We start from the raw sequence: 19,691 nt of genomic DNA, 5'->3' as shown, positions 1-19,691 counted from the left end.
TAGTGAGTTCAGGTGGGGCGCACCGGAAGCATATTATTTTTTGACCGCAGGCTGGCGGCGTTTTTTGAGTTCTTTGTTCTATACATTTATGTTTTTTTTGTACAATTAAAATGGATTGTTTCATATCCAAAGAAAACTTGCTTACAAGACATATTATCTTTTGGCACAACTCAATGGATCAAGTTGTTTGAGGAACGAAGACAACCAGCAGCCGAAGCCGCGAGTGCATACATCACAGTGCGTCTCCAGGTATGATACAATATTTATCATGAATTCTCTATTTTGACCATAAAAACGCCATACACCAATAGAGGCCCTTCTCCGATGTTGCACATTTTACTAATTTATGTGCCACTACTAATGATTCAGATCATTTTTGCAGTGGCAGAAAGGCCCTGCAGATAGCACAGGGGTGTCAAACTCAAATACGCCATGGGCCAAAATTTAAAGATAGGTACAAGTCGAGGGCCGGACTGGTAATTGAGAACTTATTAAAATGAACTTTTTGCACATATTGAACCTAAAACTAACAAAGGCTGTAAGTTATTGCATATAAAACAGCATTAATCATTAAATAAAATAAAAAAATCTGTTGCATTCATTTCTAATGGCTCTATCTGCAGCTTCCCATAGTTATTTCTAATTAGGGATGCACATGATTAACCAATATCAAGAATTTTGATTAATATGTGGTATATTGATGTGTTGATGAAAAGAAGGGATCACCGCCGACACGTCTTTTCTTGCATACAGAAAGGAGTTTATTACAAGAAAAAGAACAGTGTCATAAGAATGCCGAATCGTGGAGCATCTCTGGTGCCAATGTGAGATCTCTCTCTCTAACCTTATATACAGTACGTTTTCTAAAACTCCACCTTTTCCCAATATAAGAATATGTCTGACCAAGATGGTCAGACAAAAACAGGTTCTAAAAACAAAACCTAACCTATGCCATCTGACATTTAACCTCTTGACCAGGCTAACTTAAAGGTACAAAATGTAAGAAATCTAAAGCAACTGGCTGTAAAATCGTCCTAATATGTCACAGAGACTCATGTTCATATAACATACTGAACTCACCAACAACAATTCTACAGCCAAGATATTCGCATTAAAGCAGACCGCAAATCATGTTTATGTTTTGAATTTCTATGGTTGGCATGTGTCGCCACCCAGCGCCTTCTCCCAGTCACAGCGTCAGTGGCATTTCAGCCTCCGGGTTGCCAGTTAGCTTCCACTGAGCACGTCAGATGTGACGGGACAATCTGTATAGATATAAATTCACGTGTTGATTCCATTAGTTGCATTCAATAGTGTTTGTTGTGATTATTTATTGCATTTCAATGTGCCTGGAACTGTGGAAACCTGCCTGTGAGGTCTTGGTGACGTGTGCGCACTGCACGTCGCCTTGCGCCGAGAGTAGACCAGGTTTGAGGTGGCGAGCTTTCATCGCACCCTTGTGGCTTTTTCTCAGTTGATGATGACTTGTCATGTGAATTGTTTTTAATCAAGCTCTGTTTAAGTTGGGCTTCCACATTAATGATTTGAATCTTGTGCGTAGCAACACTTTTGAAGTAGATGAGACTGTGATCCAGCAGCAGACTGTTTATTCAAACTATTATTATTAAAAAAAACTATTTATTAAAACTGTCGGAGCCTCAGCCACCATCACCTGTAAGAGCAGTACTGTAACACATTCTGGTGGCTCTGACTATGCTTCATATTGGTATCAACAAAAAGATGGAGAACACCCAAAACTACTAATAACATGGACTCGTCATCTGGAATCAGAGGTTCCAGATCGGTTCAGTGGAAGTGGAGCAGGGAATGGAGTTGACTTCACTCCGAGCATCAGTGGAGTCCAGGCTGAAGATGCAATACTGTCATGGTGCTCACTGGGTGAATGTGTTCACACAGTGAAAAAATCCTTGTACAAAAACCTCCCTCAGTCAAAGTGAACAGAAACTGAACTAAGAGACATATACAGTTCACTAAGGACACACACACACACACACACACACTGAGTTCACCGGTGAGACATAAACCAGCTGGTTTCCAAAACCAGGCTTTGACAGAAACATTGTTCCACCCACTGTGACAGGTGTGTAAACCAGGGAGTCTTAATTGGGAAACCCCATCTCATTTACGCAATATTGGGAGATTTGGGAATAATACCATCATAAATTTGTGGATTCTTAATCCTTGATGTATTAATTAGCTCATAATTTGCAGACCAGAGAAATTCTGCCAAGAAACATAAAAAAAAAAGAATCAAAATCATTTGTATAAGATTTTATTCACTTTCACCAACAGTTACATGTTGTTCACATTTTTTTTAAAGTTTATTTTCAACATTGTAATGCATTACTGCATTGCTGAAGAATTATCGAGATTATAAAGAAACAAATGAAACGAAATAAATGAAACAAAATCCACTAAATGGCTGAAAATTCAACAATCAAGAGTGAAGCTGAACAGAAAAGTCGATGTCTGCTCCCTCATTGTATTTTCTCACAGACAGACCATAGTGCAGATGACAGCTGCAGCCTAACTTTAATCTCTAATGGGCATGGACACTGCAGAAGATCGTTTCAAAGCTTCTTGTTGTAAAGAGTTTCAGCTCTCAGAAACCATTGTTTTTGTACCACTGAGCTCTGGCCACGACATCATTGGAGTAGTCTCCACCTGTTGTCACCGCATCTACATTGGTGGATGTGACGTTTCCATCCCCCTTGTTGTAGGCTGCGATGCCTCCTGCAGAAACAGGCAGAAATGAGAACAAAGCCAGACAAAATGACGAAAGCTGATGCACATAGAGTTGTGTGATCCAGTAGAACAAACCTTGCAGCTGAAGCTCACTGCTCCAGTGTGGAAATTTTCTGCGAATACGTTCAATGAAATCAACCAAGATCCCAGTGGCTTGGCGGATGTGTTCCTCACTGTCCCAGTCACCCCTTTTTACATGTCTACCTCCATTGGGTGTGACATCAACCTAAAGGTGTGAGAGTTAAATAGGATGAAGTCATTGTATTGCAAAGTGAGCGTCTAGTGAGGAGAAGTGAGAAAAACAACAGTAGGTGTTTGAACCTGCATCAGTCCCCAGGCTTTTCCGTTGTCTCCCCAGCCGTTGACCAGTGCTTTTCCAGCTCTGGACTCTCTGGAGATGATGCCGGCAATGAGAGCTGCATCGATTCCAGTTTCTCTTGCTACATTGTTGATTTTTGACCTGTACTTTCCCATTCTGTCTTTGTCCCTCTGTGCCATGGCGTGTGAGGCCCTCACACCTTGAAGTGAGGAACAGAAAACAGAAAACAGAAAAAATGAGTGCAACAACCACCTGTTTGCTTCTCAGTGTTTAGCTATAAACCCTGGAGACACAGATGGTGAAATGACTTCTTTTTCTACAGAACTCATGTCTTTACCTGTGTATCCATCTCCGTCCTGTTGAGAGGTTTCCCATGACGCTCCAGTAGTTGTAATGCTGCTGATGCCTACAATTGTTTAGTCATTAGGTCATTTTTCAGACATGAGTACAAAGGCAAGGCAAGGCAATTTTATTTGTATAGCCCGTTTTTATAAACAGTTTGTCTCAAAGGGCTTTACATGGCATCGTAACAACATCCTCTGTCCTTAGACCCTCAAAACCCTCAAAATCTCCACAAACCATGAGATAATTTCATAGTCACACATCCAATCGTACAAACAAGTCAGGAGTAATTGTTCTAGCAACTACTAAAATACAAATATTAAGAAAAAGGAAAAATCAGGCGTAAGAACAGATGCCACTGTGGCTCTTTTACATAACATTAATGTAAGATGCTTTGTTCCTACCACACCAGTACAGTACATTCAACAAAGATCAGGGGTAAAACAACTCACTCATTTTTCCTGTTTCTTTGTCTGATGGTCTTCTTTAAACTGAAGTGGGAGAGCTGTGGCTCTGTGCTCCTCTGTCCTCTGTCTGGTATCAACACACAGGACAGCTCTAACTATTTATACGATATAACAACAACTTTCATTTTCACAATGATGGTTTTATCTTGCTGTTGTTCTATTTATCAGCCCTGGTGGGCAACTCCCCACTGTAGAAACTGCAGCTGAATTAAAAGAAATCGTCTTGTCTGATTGTAACAGGCCTGTTTCATTTACTCTGCTCAGTCAGCAGCTTGTGATTGGCTGTAAACCAGGTGAAGCAGTAAGACAACTTTATGAAAGTATGTTGCATGACTTGTGCAGCTCCCTGAACTTGAACTCAGATATTTTTGGTTGAATGTAGGTTGCGACGTTGGGTGACCCCAAAATTTAAAGTTGGTGTGTAATGCCTGACACACACAGCAGATAATCTTAAAGGGATAGTTCACCCAAAATTGAAATTCTCCATTCTCATTATCTACTCCCCCTCATGTGGACTAAGGGCTGGGAGAAGTTTCAGAGTCCTCCGTGGCTTCTCTGAGTTACAGGGGGTCTCGGCGTAGCAGTGCATGTCCATATGACGGTTGCGGATGGATACCAACTGTCTTCGTAACAAAAAGACACACCAAAAAACATCCAAATACCTCCATGCTGCTCGTATGTAATGTCCGTCTTGTATTGAAGCCCCGAAATGCGAAATTGTCCCGAAAAAAATAAAATAAGTCTATATTTCAAGCTTGTTTGTAGCGGAAGTTTCTCAAAGCTCCTCTTCCCGGTTCGTCAAATTTGGACGAACCGGGAAGAGGAGCTTTGAGAAACTTCCGCTACAACAAACTTGAAATATAGACTTATTGCTTATAGGTATTTGGATGTTTTTTGGTGTGTCTTTTTGTTACAAAGAGTATTGGTATCCATTTGCAACCGTTATATAGACATGCACTGCTACGCCGAGACCCCCTGTAACTCAGAGAAGCCACGGAGGACTCTGAAACTTCTCCCAGCCCTTAGTCCACATGAGGGGGAGGAGATAATGAGTGAAATTTCAATTTTGGGTGAACTATCCCTTTAATCTTTAGTATAAACATAATTTGTAACAACTCCATCCAATTTCAGTATGAAATGTTCTATTAAAGGGATAGTTTAACATTTTGGCAAATTGGCCCATTGCCAATTGTCATGCAAAACCACTTACTTGCGTTGCCTTCAGGGACAGTTTTTCATCAAACAGTCTCTGCATTTCCCTCTAAAACAACTGTGTCTGGTAACGTTGTGTTATTATCTCATAGCGTGGTGAATGTGCAGGTCACAACTTGTCCACCAGAGCGTTGTGGAGTTGTTGGATTGTGTATTTGATGAGTTTGATGATGAGGGAAACCAAGAAATCCCATGAGCCTCTGTAGCGTAGCTCTGAGCAGGTCACGGCTGCGCTCTGCCGTTCTAAAAATAGCTTACACCGACAAATAAAGGTAACAAACCTACTGCTATGACTATAGGGATTATGGCAATGGGCCAATTTGCCAAAATGTTGAACTATCCCTTTAAATGGATTGAAATGTTGACTGACTTGTCTTGAAGACAAATACATTTTCATTTTCACCTAAAATTCAATGTCCGTCTGATGTTACAGTCATACTGTAAGTACATTGACATGTGGTGCCAACTGTAATCAATAATGCTCACTTTGACTTTCAGTATGAGCTACATTCCATTTGTGTTGGACTTTGGAGTTTTTATAACTTTAAACACAGACCTTGAACTTTCAGTTGCAGTATTTCTGTGTTAAAGTGATGCAACGTCAGCATCAGCAGCTGTCACAGCTATATGACAGTTGAGATATCACAACAGGTTTATTGATCATAATCCTTGTATTGGATATGAATATATTTAGAGGTGATGTGATCGTCCCACTCTCTGTCTTTTCTCTATCTAACCCCTTTTTTTCTATCAGCAGAGTCCTCTGTCCTCTCCTTTACTGGCTGCTTGCCTGTGGGGTTTTAGAGTTTATTCCTGTACTTCAAAAACTGCATTTTCTAATTGTGCAATAAACTCCAGAAAGTAAATAGTTTGTAGAGTACGAGCATATGAGCCCAGGCTAGGTCATTTAGTGTCAGCGAGGTGTTTCCTCACACCTCAGTTGAGGCTAAAATCTGGGAATGGGTTTGCTTGTGGTCCGATGGGTTAAAAGAAAATGTCATTTAAGAACATATTCCCAGATTTTCTTTTCTTATCAGTGTGTGAGATCAGTGTGAGTTTCATCAATTAAATAGATGCATTTCATGTTCAGTACTATTGCATGTTGCATGTCATGGTGTCACCATGAATAATAACCTACAGTGACTCTAAAATAGTGTGATTGTGTACAGTTGTTTGTGTCTATGTCTTCCCCTATGACCTGACACAGAAAAGCAATTTAGCTAAAGGACGAATGGATGGATGCAAAGAGTAAATGTATAATTCAACAACACAGTCTCACCCCTTTGCGTCAAACGGTTGACGCTTGGTCAAGGCCCCTTACGTCAATATACTGACGTGGAGGGGGTACCCTCGAGGTCGTTTCTCGACGAATAGGGCCACTCATAGACTTGAATGCAAATCCCTCATCGTCGGATTTTGACGAAGGGGGGCGGGACCGTTTCTCCCTCACTCCCAGTGCGTCAACAGCCTGACGAACGGTCACTGTCCCTCATCGTCACATACCTGACTCATTAGGTGCCCGTTTTTCGTCAGGTTTTGACGCGCTCGGCTTTCAGTTGATTCCAATGCAGTTCCCTTCACGGCGATATGTGACGCTCAGAGCAAGTGATCCAGCCGACCGGCTGCGGCACTGACAGACGCTGTGAGCAGAGGAAAACTTTTTTTTTTATTTTTTTTTTTACTTTTCCTTAAAGCTTTATTGAACCTGATGCTGCTGTGTCTGACGTAGCTTTCGGCAAGGACGTCCTTTCGGTTATTTATTTATTTATTTATTTATTTATTTATTTAGTGATCATGGTGTTTGGTGCAGAATAATCAATAAATAAATAAATAAATTAGCCTACGTCCTTGTCGGAAGCTGCGTCAGACCAGGAGGGGGGGTTGTGGATTCTACAGGTGAAGACCACTTCCGCGTTCAAAAAGCTGCTCTGTTTAATCAATATTCTGAAGAAAGATCTGATTATTAGCCACAACGCTGTAACCATCCAAGGAAGACTGTGTAACAATATTATGTGCTTCTGCTGAGTCCAAAAGCCCTGTGTAATATCAACTTTATTTTAAGAAAACACGCTTTGTTTCCAATGTCATATCACGGAGAAGCACTACATTACCCATAATCCTCATATTTATCAGCGACGTGTCTGATTGGTTGAGCTTGCTGTTACCAGCAAATGAAAAAATAAAACAAATTGAGCTTATATTATTTTCTTAGTAACTAAAAGGTCTTAACATCTTTTTTGTTTTCAACATTGAATAAAAAAAGGGTGCTATATTGTTAAAATTCAACAATAAAGTGCATAAAAGTTGGCTTGACTTCTTTCTTTTTTTCTTTTTTTTCATAATTTTCACCAGCATCTTTCTGGTCCACATCACATCATATTTATTGTAATTTTTAATTCAATGAGTGACATTTTATTTTTTATCTGAAAAACATTATTATGAATTCAAGGGTCAGAGGTCACTGATTAGTGTTAAATTTAACCTTTTTGACCCTGTTTCCTTGAATAAATCACTAAGACTTTGATGCGGGAAGCTGAGATTTTGATTTGATTTTGTTCAGAGCACTAGGGACAAAGTTTCTGTAGAATTTCAGACCTGTCGGACGTCCAGAAGGGTCACAGCTGACCGTCCAGGCTCGTTTCTCGGCCTTCAAAGCCTAGATTTAGAAGCCTTTTGTCTAATAACGTCTACATCCTTGGGGTTATAAGGCTGAAAGTTTCATGCATTTGTCCGGGGCCTAAGGCCATCCACCATGTGCAATTTTTCAAACCCGTGCGACCTTCACAAGTGTCAAAGGTCACTGATTTGTGACCTTTTTGACCCCGTTTCCTTGAATGAAACACCAAGACTTTGATGCAGGAAGATGAGCTTTTAAAATGTGGTCCAGAATGTCTAGTAGATTGTGTGTGCAAAAGATTCAGAGCTCTGTGACATTCAGAAGGGTCACAAATAGCCAAAGAGCAATGCTCCTTTCTCTGACCTCATATTAAAGGAGAAATGCAATTCTTTAATAGCTTCCAGGTGCTTTGGCCTATCAGGCTGAATTTTTAGCTAAAGGAGCTGGTGTACGATCAGGAAGTAGGGGAGCTGTGCATAAAGCCAATTGGTAAGTGTCAAAGGTCACAGGGGTCAAACATCAAAGTGAATCCAGCCATTCCTGCTTTTTCTCAACAAAACATACACGCTTTAAGTTATCATCATGAAATATTAATAGGTTGTATATCAGAGAGTCCTCTATCAGAATATTTTGGTCCCGTTGCTCTAGGGGCCCCAGGGGGCCCCGGGGGGCCACTTGGCTTTCCCATGCTCCCACAGAGTTGGGTCTCGGGGTGATGGATAAGGGCCTCACCATGAGTCCACAGGCCAAGTTTCAAGTGCGTTGGTCGGTTTCTATGGAAACGGCGGCCTCAAGGATACAGAGGAATGCGACTGTTTGAAGCCCCGCCTCTCGAAAAGTAATGGCTCGATCAGGACCAAACACACATCTACGCGTTCGTCTTGGGCCCCCGAACCATATATTACGAAATCAGAACTGTACGACTTTTGGAAATGTGTTTTGTCTATTTCGGCTTTTCAGACTCAGAGTCTGTCAGACTTAAAGCTTGAGAGACCCTCTTAGTCAGAAAAGCCGAAATAGACAAAACACATTTCCAAAAGTCGTACAGTTCTGATTTCGTAATATATGGTTCGGGGGCCCAAGACGAACGCGTAGATGTGTGTTTGGTCCTGATCGAGCCATTACTTTTCGAGAGGCGGGGCTTCAAACAGTCGCATTCCTCTGTATCCTTGAGGCCGCCGTTTCCATAGAAACCGACCAAATCACTTGAAACTTGGCCTGTGGACTCATGGTGAGGCCCTTATCCATCACCCCGAGACCCAACTCTGTGGGAGCATGGGAAAGCCAAGTGGCCCCCCGGGGCCCCCTGGGGCCCCTAGAGCAACGGGACCAAAATATTCTGATAGAGGACTCTCTGATATACAACCTATTAATATTTCATGATGATAACTTAAAGCGTGTATGTTTTGTTGAGAAAAAGCAGGAATGGCTGGATTCACTTTGATGTTTGACCCCTGTGACCTTTGACACTTACCAATTGGCTTTATGCACAGCTCCCCTACTTCCTGATCGTACACCAGCTCCTTTAGCTAAAAATTCAGCCTGATAGGCCAAAGCACCTGGAAGCTATTAAAGAATTGCATTTCTCCTTTAATATGAGGTCAGAGAAAGGAGCATTGCTCTTTGGCTATTTGTGACCCTTCTGAATGTCACAGAGCTGTGAACCTTTTGCACACACAATCTACTAGACATTCTGGACCACATTTTAAAAGCTCATCTTCCTGCATCAAAGTCTTGGTGTTTTATTCAAGGAAACGGGGTCAAAAAGGTCACAAATCAGTGACCTTTGACACTTGTGAAGGTCGCACGGGTTTGAAAAATTGCACATGGTGGATGGCCTTAGGCCCCGGGCAAATGCATGAAACTTTCAGCCTTATAACCCCAAGGATGTAGACGTTATTAGACAAAAGGCTTCTAAATCTAGGCTTTGAAGGCCGAGAAACGAGCCTGGACGGTCAGCTGTGACCCTTCTGGACGTCCAACAGGTCTGAAATTCTACAGAAACTTTGTCCCTAGTGCTCTGAACAAAATCAAATCAAAATCTCAGCTTCCCGCATCAAAGTCTTAGTGATTTATTCAAGGAAACAGGGTCAAAAAGGTTAAATTTAACACTAATCAGTGACTTCTGACCCTTGAATTCATAATAATGTTTTTCAGATAAAAAATAAAATGTCACTCATTGAATTAAAAATTACAATAAATATGATGTGATGTGGACCAGAAAGATGCTGGTGAAAATTATGAAAAAAAAGAAAAAAAGAAAGAAGTCAAGCCAACTTTTATGCACTTTATTGTTGAATTTTAACAATATAGCACCCTTTTTTTATTCAATGTTGAAAACAAAAAAGATGTTAAGACCTTTTAGTTACTAAGAAAATAATATAAGCTCAATTTGTTTTATTTTTTCATTTGCTGGTAACAGCAAGCTCAACCAATCAGACACGTCGCTGATAAATATGAGGATTATGGGTAATGTAGTGCTTCTCCGTGATATGACATTGGAAACAAAGCGTGTTTTCTTAAAATAAAGTTGATATTACACAGGGCTTTTGGACTCAGCAGAAGCACATAATATTGTTACACAGTCTTCCTTGGATGGTTACAGCGTTGTGGCTAATAATCAGATCTTTCTTCAGAATATTGATTAAACAGAGCAGCTTTTTGAACGCGGAAGTGGTCTTCACCTGTAGAATCCACAACCCCCCCTCCTGGTCTGACGCAGCTTCCGACAAGGACGTAGGCTAATTTATTTATTTATTTATTGATTATTCTGCACCAAACACCATGATCACTAAATAAATAAATAAATAAATAAATAAATAAATAACCGAAAGGACGTCCTTGCCGAAAGCTACGTCAGACACAGCAGCATCAGGTTCAATAAAGCTTTAAGGAAAAGTAAAAAAAAAAATAAAAAAAAAAGTTTTCCTCTGCTCACAGCGTCTGTCAGTGCCGCAGCCGGTCGGCTGGATCACTTGCTCTGAGCGTCACATATCGCCGTGAAGGGAACTGCATTGGAATCAACTGAAAGCCGAGCGCGTCAAAACCTGACGAAAAACGGGCACCTAATGAGTCAGGTATGTGACGATGAGGGACAGTGACCGTTCGTCAGGCTGTTGACGCACTGGGAGTGAGGGAGAAACGGTCCCGCCCCCCTTCGTCAAAATCCGACGATGAGGGATTTGCATTCAAGTCTATGAGTGGCCCTATTCGTCGAGAAACGACCTCGAGGGTACCCCCTCCACGTCAGTATATTGACGTAAGGGGCCTTGACCAAGCGTCAACCGTTTGACGCAAAGGGGTGAGACTGTGTTGAATTCAACACATATCTAAAGGGATAGTTCAACATTTTGACAAATTTTCCCATTACCATAAACCCTATAGATATAGGGGTAGGTTCATGACCTTTAATTATCGGTGCATTAATGGTGACAATTTGCCCAAATATAAACAGACACCATGAATCACTATGAACGACTGTCGTAGCTGTCACGCAAATAGATCCATCATCAAGTATGCTGATGATTCACTCATTGTCAGTCTGCTACACGATGATGAGGACAGTCACCGTCCTGTTGTCGATGACTTCCTGTCCTGGTGTATTGATGCCTTCCTGCAACTTAACGTAACAAAAACAAAAGAGATCTGCATAGATTTTAGGCGTACCCGCCCAACAGCCCTGAGCAGTGTCATAAATGGTCAGAAAGTTGAAACAGCTATAAATACCTGGGTACAATAATCGATGATCGGCTGAGATTTGACCTCAACACTTAAATGTTGTGTGCGAAAGGCCAGCAGCGTCCACACTGCTTGAGGAAGCTGGCCAGGTTCCATATTGACAAGGCTCTGATGAAAATGTTTTATTGAGCCTACATTGAGTCTGTCATCTCCTTCTCGTCTATCTGTGGGTACAGTAATCTTTGCACCAGAGATAAGAATTCCCTTGAACGAATTGTAAAAGTGGCTTCTAAGGTAGCAGACATCCAGTTTAATAGCCTGGAGCACATCTTTAACAGACAGGTGCTTATCAAAGCTCTGTCCATCCGCTCAGAGGATGTTCAGCCCTCTCGAGTAACTGCTGCACAATCAGTGTTAATGGATGATTGTTCACTGATTGGGGCTGATACCTAGCAGGTGTGTGAGTATGACGTGACTTTTAAATATGGCGTCTGTCTCTAATAGTACTCTGAACGTCTGAAGAAGAGCTTGCAGCTTGAAACGTCATGAGTATATAGTACATTTTTTGCACTGGAGCCATATGTTGCGGACCCCCTTTCATCCCTCTCATCCTCCCATCTATATTTTATATTTCTTATACGATCATAGTCAGTGCACATGCTATTTATATTGTTATTTATACTGATGTGTGTTGTATGTAAATATATGTTTCTATGTTTTATGTTTTATACTTTGGTAACACTTTACTTGAATGGGTATTCAAAAGATTGACATAACACTGTCATAACCATGACATAACAGCTGTCATAAACATCAATGAATACTTATGACAGCTGTCGTTAAGTGTCATTCGGTAAGTTATGACACTTTGTTTTTTGTTTTTTTTTTAAGTATATTTTTTGGGCTTTTCATGCCTTTATTAGATAGGACAGTTCAGAGTGTGACAGGAAATGGGAGGCAGAGAGGGGGGGCAATGACATGCAGGATAGGACCGTCCGACTACAGCCTCTACACATGGGGCGGGTGCTCTACCAACTGAGCTAAACACCGCCCCAAGTTATGTCACTTTTAATGCAAAGTTGACATTGTTTGAGATGTTTTTGTTCTGACAACTTGACATAAAGACGACATAACCTATCATAGCAGACCTAATGGCCAAATTTTAGAAATTATGTTAAGTATTCATTGATGTTTATGACAGGTGTCATGTCATGGTTATGAATCTTATGAATACCCATTCAAGTAAATGTGATCTCATGAGCAGCAACCCAAATTGCCCTTTGGGACATGAAATAAACTGAACCTGAACCTGAACCTACACCCAGGGGCGCCGGAAGTGGGGGTGCGGCAGGGGCTGCAGCACCCCCTGGTGGCGAAAGTTGAAAAATTGCGATGACAATAAAATGATAGATTATAAATATTTGTGGTTGCTGTTTCTGTTCCACAACATTGTAAGCCATACTTGAGATGAACCACTTTTTGTTAACAATTGTGTCCCCACCACAAAATTAACTTAACATTATCCTAATGAAGAATGACGAAAAAACGTTGATAAACTATAGGCAGCCGAAGCATACGGGCGCGGAGCTTCTGCCGGAGCCAACTCGCAACAATATAGCTTTGATTAGGCTACAGTAGTTCTCAGACTCTATCTGTCATCTCCCCCTTTGGAGAAAGAGGAGTTTTCAAGCTGCACCGTGGGGAGGGGGGCGAGAGGGGTCTCTTGAGGGGGGCTGGTGGGGAGGGAGGAGGTCGATTGTACCGGATAAGACAGCACCCGATATGTTTGGGTGCAACAAAGTCACTGTTAACAAAATCAACATCTAATCTAATCTGTCCCTTCAAAATAAAGTTTGTAACGAGTGTTTGGAGCAGCTGCTGACAGATGTGCAGCTGACAGTGACAGTTTCCTCCCTCCCTCACGTCTTAACGACGGGACAAAGTCTCTTGGACATATAAGCCTATATTCTGTGTTTTTCCTCTCTTTAACCGTCTCATTTCAGTTTTTGCCGGTTGGAAATCATCTGGGGCCTCATGTATCAATACTTGCGTGGATTTCATACTGAAACATGGCGTACGCCAGAATCCAGAAACTGTCGTACGCACAAAGAAAATCTGATGTATCAAAGTGTGCGTACGCATGGATCCAAGGACTTTTCCTTTGTACATCCCAATCAACGTGGAATTGAGCGCACATGTAGAAGTGGTAATCTCCTCCCTGTCCACGCCTCCATTTAAATATGCAAATCAATGTAAATAAGGCCTGCACCAAAGATTCCCTTCTCTTTACGGTCAGATAACACCATGAAAAACTGTGAGGAAGAGCAATTTAACCAAATTTGAGTTGAAGGTGCTCCTCGATAAAGTTGAGCCGTGTAAACATCTTTTTTTTTTTTTTTTTTTTGCCGTCCTCCGGCACCGTGGGAGAGTGTGTGTGTTATATAAAGGTGAACGTGAAGCGGAGGACCGCTGTCATCCCAAATGAAAGCAGACAATGTACTCTAATTAAATTATGTGAAATGGATTTACAATTTTATTTGCCTTCTTTTATACACAGATCGCGTACTAAATAAATGCAGAAGTGCGCCAGGGAGGCTGATAAAGACACATGTCCAACTTTACGCATGTGTTTATTGACATTAAGTACTTCACACAGTCTGTGTAGTTTAACCAGCAAAAAGAAAGTCACTGACAGTGTGATATTTCGGCAGACATGCTCAATGTGCATCGGGGGGTTACATAGGACAATTAAACAAATACATTTACTTTCCGCGCATACAGTCCCAGCCTGTAATCTGTCCCCAGCTATGCTGAATGAATGAATCGTGCGCTGAACCAGCCATCTCGCCTCAATGTTTGTTAATATGTGATGCATTTACGCATCACATATGATCTGTACATTTATAGTATAAAAATGCTTCCTGTTCACAGTGTGGTCAGCACCTGAATGGAGGCGACCCATGGCTCCCCGCCGTGTCGCGCGCTCAGGCCGGTCGCAGCGCACTGCGCTCAGTTCCAAGAGAATTGCCCTCGGAAACCAAAAGAGTCATCATGTGCAAAAAAAACCTCCGGGACTCGTGTGCACTTCGCACTGCAGCATCTGCAATGTCTTAAGACTAAAGCTGACATATTTCCTGCACCACTTTGCACATGCTTTTCTATCCACCTATCTAATTGCAACATGTGGATGGGTTAGTTGCTCATGTCTCTGATGTGCACATTACTCTGAGGACTAATTGTTTTCACATTATTAACAGTTTCCCAGCTTCACCTCTAAGTGTCGCCAAAGGAACAATAGCTGTAGAAACGTGCGTACGCCAGCTATGGAGTTGGCGTGGGCCACCGTACTTTTCCACGGTCATTTCACTTTTGATACATCTGAACGTTGGCGTGGAAAATGACGTACGCCACTTTTTTGTGCGTACGCAACATTGATACATGAGGCCCCTGGTGCGCACCCGCTGTTTCTCTGGCGCTTGCTCACTCACTCCCTCTCAATAATGCTCGTCAGTCCGACCGCATGGGGTCCAGGGTCTAGGCTTCAACACTGGTCGGACCTGGTCGGGTATTTGGAGCCAGAACCGGTCCACTAAAGACCAGAGTCTGTTTGAGAACGGCAGCCTACTGTCTGGGAGACGTTGTCAGGTGCGGTGTTACGGTGCGGCGGGGGGGTCCGTCACCGGTCCGTCACCGAGGTGCAGACGAGTGAGTTTGGAGCTGACGAGACGATCGAAAAATAAAAGATAGTGAGACGATGCACGATGATATGACGCCCCCGGCCCCGCTGTGGAGGAACTATGAAGAACTCTGTTCGCTGTAATGGAAAAGCACCTAAACCGAACCGTGCCGTGCTGTGACTGAGTAGTGGAAAAGCGCCATTAGACTGTTAGTTACTTCCTGCAGTCAGAGGGATGAAGCAGCAGTAGTCTACACAGAGAAAAATAGGGGTACAGAAGGGGGACATTTCTGTACTTAAAGGTACAGTTTTGTCCTACTGTAGCCTATAGGGCCAATTATTGTACTCTAGAGTACCTATGTGTACCTTTTGGGGGTAGAAAAGGCACATAAATATTCCAGAATGGCAAAAGGTACATATACTGTATGTACTCCTAAGGTACATGTATTTACCCCCTAAAGGTACATTATCAGAGACAGTGTGTAGAAAAAAATTAGTAGCCTAAGTATAATAGGCTAATTAGTAATATGATTTAACATAGGGATAATAATTAAACATTCAATTAGTAATTATTTTTTAAATATATAATATATATATTTCTTAAATATATAAAACATTGAATATTAATTACCGTAAATATTATTTTTATCCTAATTTGTGTCACACACACACACACACACACACACACACACACACACACACACACACACACACACACACACACACACACACACACACCGGCGTGATCATCGACAGATAACATATGTGAAAGTGAAATACATAGTGAAATACATAAAACATAAGTGAAATATCTGCTATGTGTTTGTGTTTCTGTACTTTGAGCAGGTTCTTGATTAATTTTTAACTTTTGACTCTGTTTTATGGCTCTGACTCACAGGGCGGAGTTTATGTCAACTCTGGTCATGCACAGGTTAAATAAAAGCATGTGCACTTTCCCCAGAAACGCTGCTGACTCCTGTTACACTGTGCTGTCTGAACACTAGATGATGACTTTGTTTTTATGAAAACTGCTTCACTAAGGAGGTATTTCTTCACTTTGCCTCCATCACAATGAGACTACAGGCTTGTATTTTTGCCCTTATTTGGGCATATGAATTTAGAGTTAACCAGTATTTGGAGTGGTACCCCTTTAAGTTAGCTGTGTGTCCATGACTGTGTTGATGTGACATGTTTACTTTAATGGTAAACCCTAACAAGTACAATAGACAAATATAAAAGTATAGATACAAAACCAACCACCACCTGTCAGAAATTTGGGGCAATTTTATATTAAAAGGCTTCAATCTGGTGCACTTTGACAGATAAAAACTACACACATCATATTAGATTAATCCCATTTTTATGATATTATCATCACTAGTGATCATCCAGAGAAGACCCAACTTCACTGAATTCTGATGAGAACACACCATCCATTACAAACAGGAGACTAGCTCCTCACACTCGTAGCAGCCACAGAGTAGCAAAAATATTATATTATAAAGTATAATTTCAGCTCGAAAAAAAGTCTGAAATGCAATGTGAAGGTCCTGGTTGTTACTGTAACATAAAGATGAACAGGTTTATAGGGTGAAGTGTGCACTCTTTTTTACCATAGCTAGAGCCTACTATTTTTGGGGTGACTTCCTTCTGAAGCGTCAGCTGTGTTCCTCACTTTGAAACAGGCCCAGGAAGTTTGTTTGCTTTTCCTTATAGTTACCACAAACATACATCTGACTGCTCCTTTTTGAAGCAAATTTTGTTTTGTGTTATAATTGGTTATTCACGTTGTTTAGCTATGTAGTATTTCACATTTCTATGCATATTTTTTATTTGTAAAATATTGGTGTCAAACTTCATTTCAGTTGTATGGTCTTCTTTGAATGGGAAAATATGAAGAGGTCTAGGTGAAATCAAAATGAGCCAAAAACAGTTGTATTTGGATGGAGTGAATATTATGACACAGGCTATTAGTGAAATATAATTAGTTTTCCAAAGGTCAAATTCCACCTGGACATCTCTGATAATAGCCTACTGTAAAACAGCTGCAAAATTGCTCAGGTTCATTTTTTTAGCATCTACTTTTACACAGTTAGCCTACACATTACTTATTCATTTGCCTGATATCCCATGATTCAAAGGTAGATTTTACTCTAATGTTTAGTTTTTTACTAGGCAGAGATGAAAAATTTACATTTTCTACTGTACTCCAGACATGTCTGTAGTAATCTCACAGGTCTTAGCTTTCTTTAAATAAATAAATAAAAAAGACTGAAATAAAACTAATGGTTGCCTAAAGATTTTACACCATATGCTCTTTGTTAAATCTGTCCAAATTTTTTTAGAAACAATTTCACAGTCTTTGCTGTTTGTGAAATTTTGTGCTCGTGCACCACATATGCTCACATCTTTGGCATCTCCTGGGGGCTAAGCCCCCCCTGTCCTTAAAACTTAGTGACGCCCCTGTCTGTAAACATAAAATGTATCGTGTCACTGTGCTTTTCACATAATGTTGATGGAAGAATGGACAGTGCAGTAGATGCCCCCTCAGTATAGTATCTGCAGGAAAGAGGTCTCTCTCCCCCACTTAGCTCAACTAGTGCATAGTGCAGGACACAGACTGTAAATGGCGCTGAATTGACCCTATTAAACAGCTGTTTTCTCCGCATACATGAGGACCCGTCCCTAAATAATACAGCGGTTCAAGTGCACGTACTGTATGTACAAAACTTTTACAGTGTAACAACTGGTTGGAAAGAGCAGTTTATCTAGAGCCAACTCACTCAGTAGCCTTCTCCTCCATGCACACAGGCTCCGCGACGCGCTGTATCACTCGCTTTTTCCGAATGAATCGCCTTTTTTCAGGCGACCAGTAAACAAACACCAGCGTACGTGAGGGCGTCAATAAACAAGAGCATTATAGGCCTACCGGAATTGTTGTTTGGACAAGAGAGGAGTCACTCACCTTCCATCTGTCCTCCCTAATACTTTCACCGCACTTTTTTTTTTTTTTTTTTTAAATTTCATTCATTAGGCCGAAAAAAATACCGAGGTCATGACCTCGGTGTCCTCAATGGTAGCTACGGCCATGTCCACAAGATCATTGAATCTTAAGGTCTTATGAAACATTTGTTTGTTGAGTCTCAATAATCAGCTCTGTTAATTATCCTTATTTCTCTCTTCTGTAGTATGAAAATTGGTTTTGTAATTGTTTTATACGCATGCCCCCAGACCTCTATGCAACAAGTAATGTATGGCTCATCAAATGTCTGGTACAATAAATGTAGTGAATATCTGTTGAGGATGTATTTTGTTTTATTTAATATTGCAACAGATTTTGATATTTTGTTCTTTATATGATTTATATGTGATTTCCAGCTTAGTTTGTCATCTATAATAACTCATAAAAATGAATTTATATTAACTCTTTCTATGTCAATATTATTTATCATAATTTGTGTTTGATCTAAAAATGTTTGCGGTATCCAAATATTATATATTTAGTTTTATTTAAGTTGAGTGACATTTTATTAATGTCAAACCATCTTTTTCTCTCCACTTTGTCTAGAAGGTGCCTCAGATCTTTACCAGAGCAAAGTCAATTTGTGTCATCAGCACAAAGGAGATACAATAAGAAGAAGGTGTGAGTACTTGGGAGAATGAATAATAGGAACAATTGAAGTCCCCACCTTTTAATTAGGGGGAGTGCAGTGGAAACCTATCAAGGTATAATTACAAGTACAATTTCTGAGTTTATTTGGAAATTAACTCATTGAAATCCATAAGCTACAGATTCAGTGTCATTTAGGGATGTCACAATTATACAATTTCTTGGTACAATTATTGTCAGAGAAATAATCACGGTATTACGATTATCACGATTATTATGCATTAACTAATTTCCCAACACTATGTATGTGTAAAATCAAATATAGTCTAAATAATTACGAAGCTAATAATTTACACAAAATATTTTAGGTATCTATTAATAAAGGACCAATTATATTCCCCGGGGGAATTAACTGTCATCTTTACCAAGTGTTTAAGTTTATTTTAATCTTTTTTTTTTTTTAATTACAAATGACATGCAAACTTTTAAATTCCTACCGATTCAATGTTACATTAGGTAATTGAACCAGTACCAGTAAAGTAGTGCATTTACATTTACTTTGGCGCACATTTGTCAAGATGGTTCTGACATAATCTTTTTTGGTAAGTGACGGTATTTAGGAATCTTTGCGATAAATTAATTGTGGCGTTTAATACCGCAATTAATTGTGAAAGCAAGTAATCGTGACATCCAAACAAAGTGTAACAGCTTGGACACATTACAGATATTATTAATGTATATAATAAATTACTTTGAATCCAGCACGAAACCTTGTGGGACCCTACATGAAATCCTCAACAAGTCAAATGTTTCATCATTTAGTTGCACATATTGTTTTCTATTATCTAGATATTTTTTTAGCCATGTATATGCTATGCCCCTGATCCCATATATTTCCAGCTTCTTCATTAATACGTTAGGATCAATGGTGCCAAATGCTTTTTGCACGCCCATGAAAACATCTACTGTGTATTCCTTTTTGTCTATTGCTGACAATTTTTTTT

General features: G+C 40.5%; 2 protein-coding genes across 2 annotated transcripts in view; one reads left to right on the top strand and one right to left on the bottom strand.

Moving 5' to 3' along the window:
• LOC146980351 (uncharacterized) overlaps positions 1-19,691 on the top strand; it is a 96,728-nt gene that overhangs the window by 38,098 nt on the left and 38,939 nt on the right. The gene's annotated exons all lie outside the window — the stretch shown is intronic.
• On the bottom strand, positions 2,572-3,279 carry LOC146980354 (lysozyme g-like). The gene is made up of 3 exons (XM_085788599.1): positions 3,088-3,279; positions 2,842-2,992; positions 2,572-2,754 (listed from the first exon to the last, which is right to left on the bottom strand). The coding sequence occupies exons 1-3, from the start codon at positions 3,262-3,264 to the stop codon at positions 2,624-2,626; spliced, it is 459 nt and encodes a 152-aa protein (XP_085644725.1). The 5' UTR covers positions 3,265-3,279; the 3' UTR covers positions 2,572-2,623.

This window comes from Trachurus japonicus, chromosome 10 (assembly GCF_045865225.1).
Source record: "Trachurus japonicus isolate A0001 chromosome 10, Traja_1.0".
Taxonomy (NCBI): domain Eukaryota; kingdom Metazoa; phylum Chordata; class Actinopteri; order Carangiformes; family Carangidae; genus Trachurus; species Trachurus japonicus.
Note: the sequence above shows the minus strand (reverse complement) of the source record. Positions and strands in the feature narration are given on the sequence as shown.

Coding starts and splice junctions, on each gene's coding strand:
- LOC146980354 (XM_085788599.1), bottom strand. CDS start 3,264: ATGGCACAGAGGGACAAAGACAGAATGGGAAAGTACAGGTCAAAAATC. Junction 2,993..3,087: donor AAGCCTGGGGACTGATGCAG/GTTCAAACACCT, acceptor TCACACCTTTAG/GTTGATGTCACACCCAATGG. Junction 2,755..2,841: donor CAGTGAGCTTCAGCTGCAAG/GTTTGTTCTACT, acceptor CTGTTTCTGCAG/GAGGCATCGCAGCCTACAAC.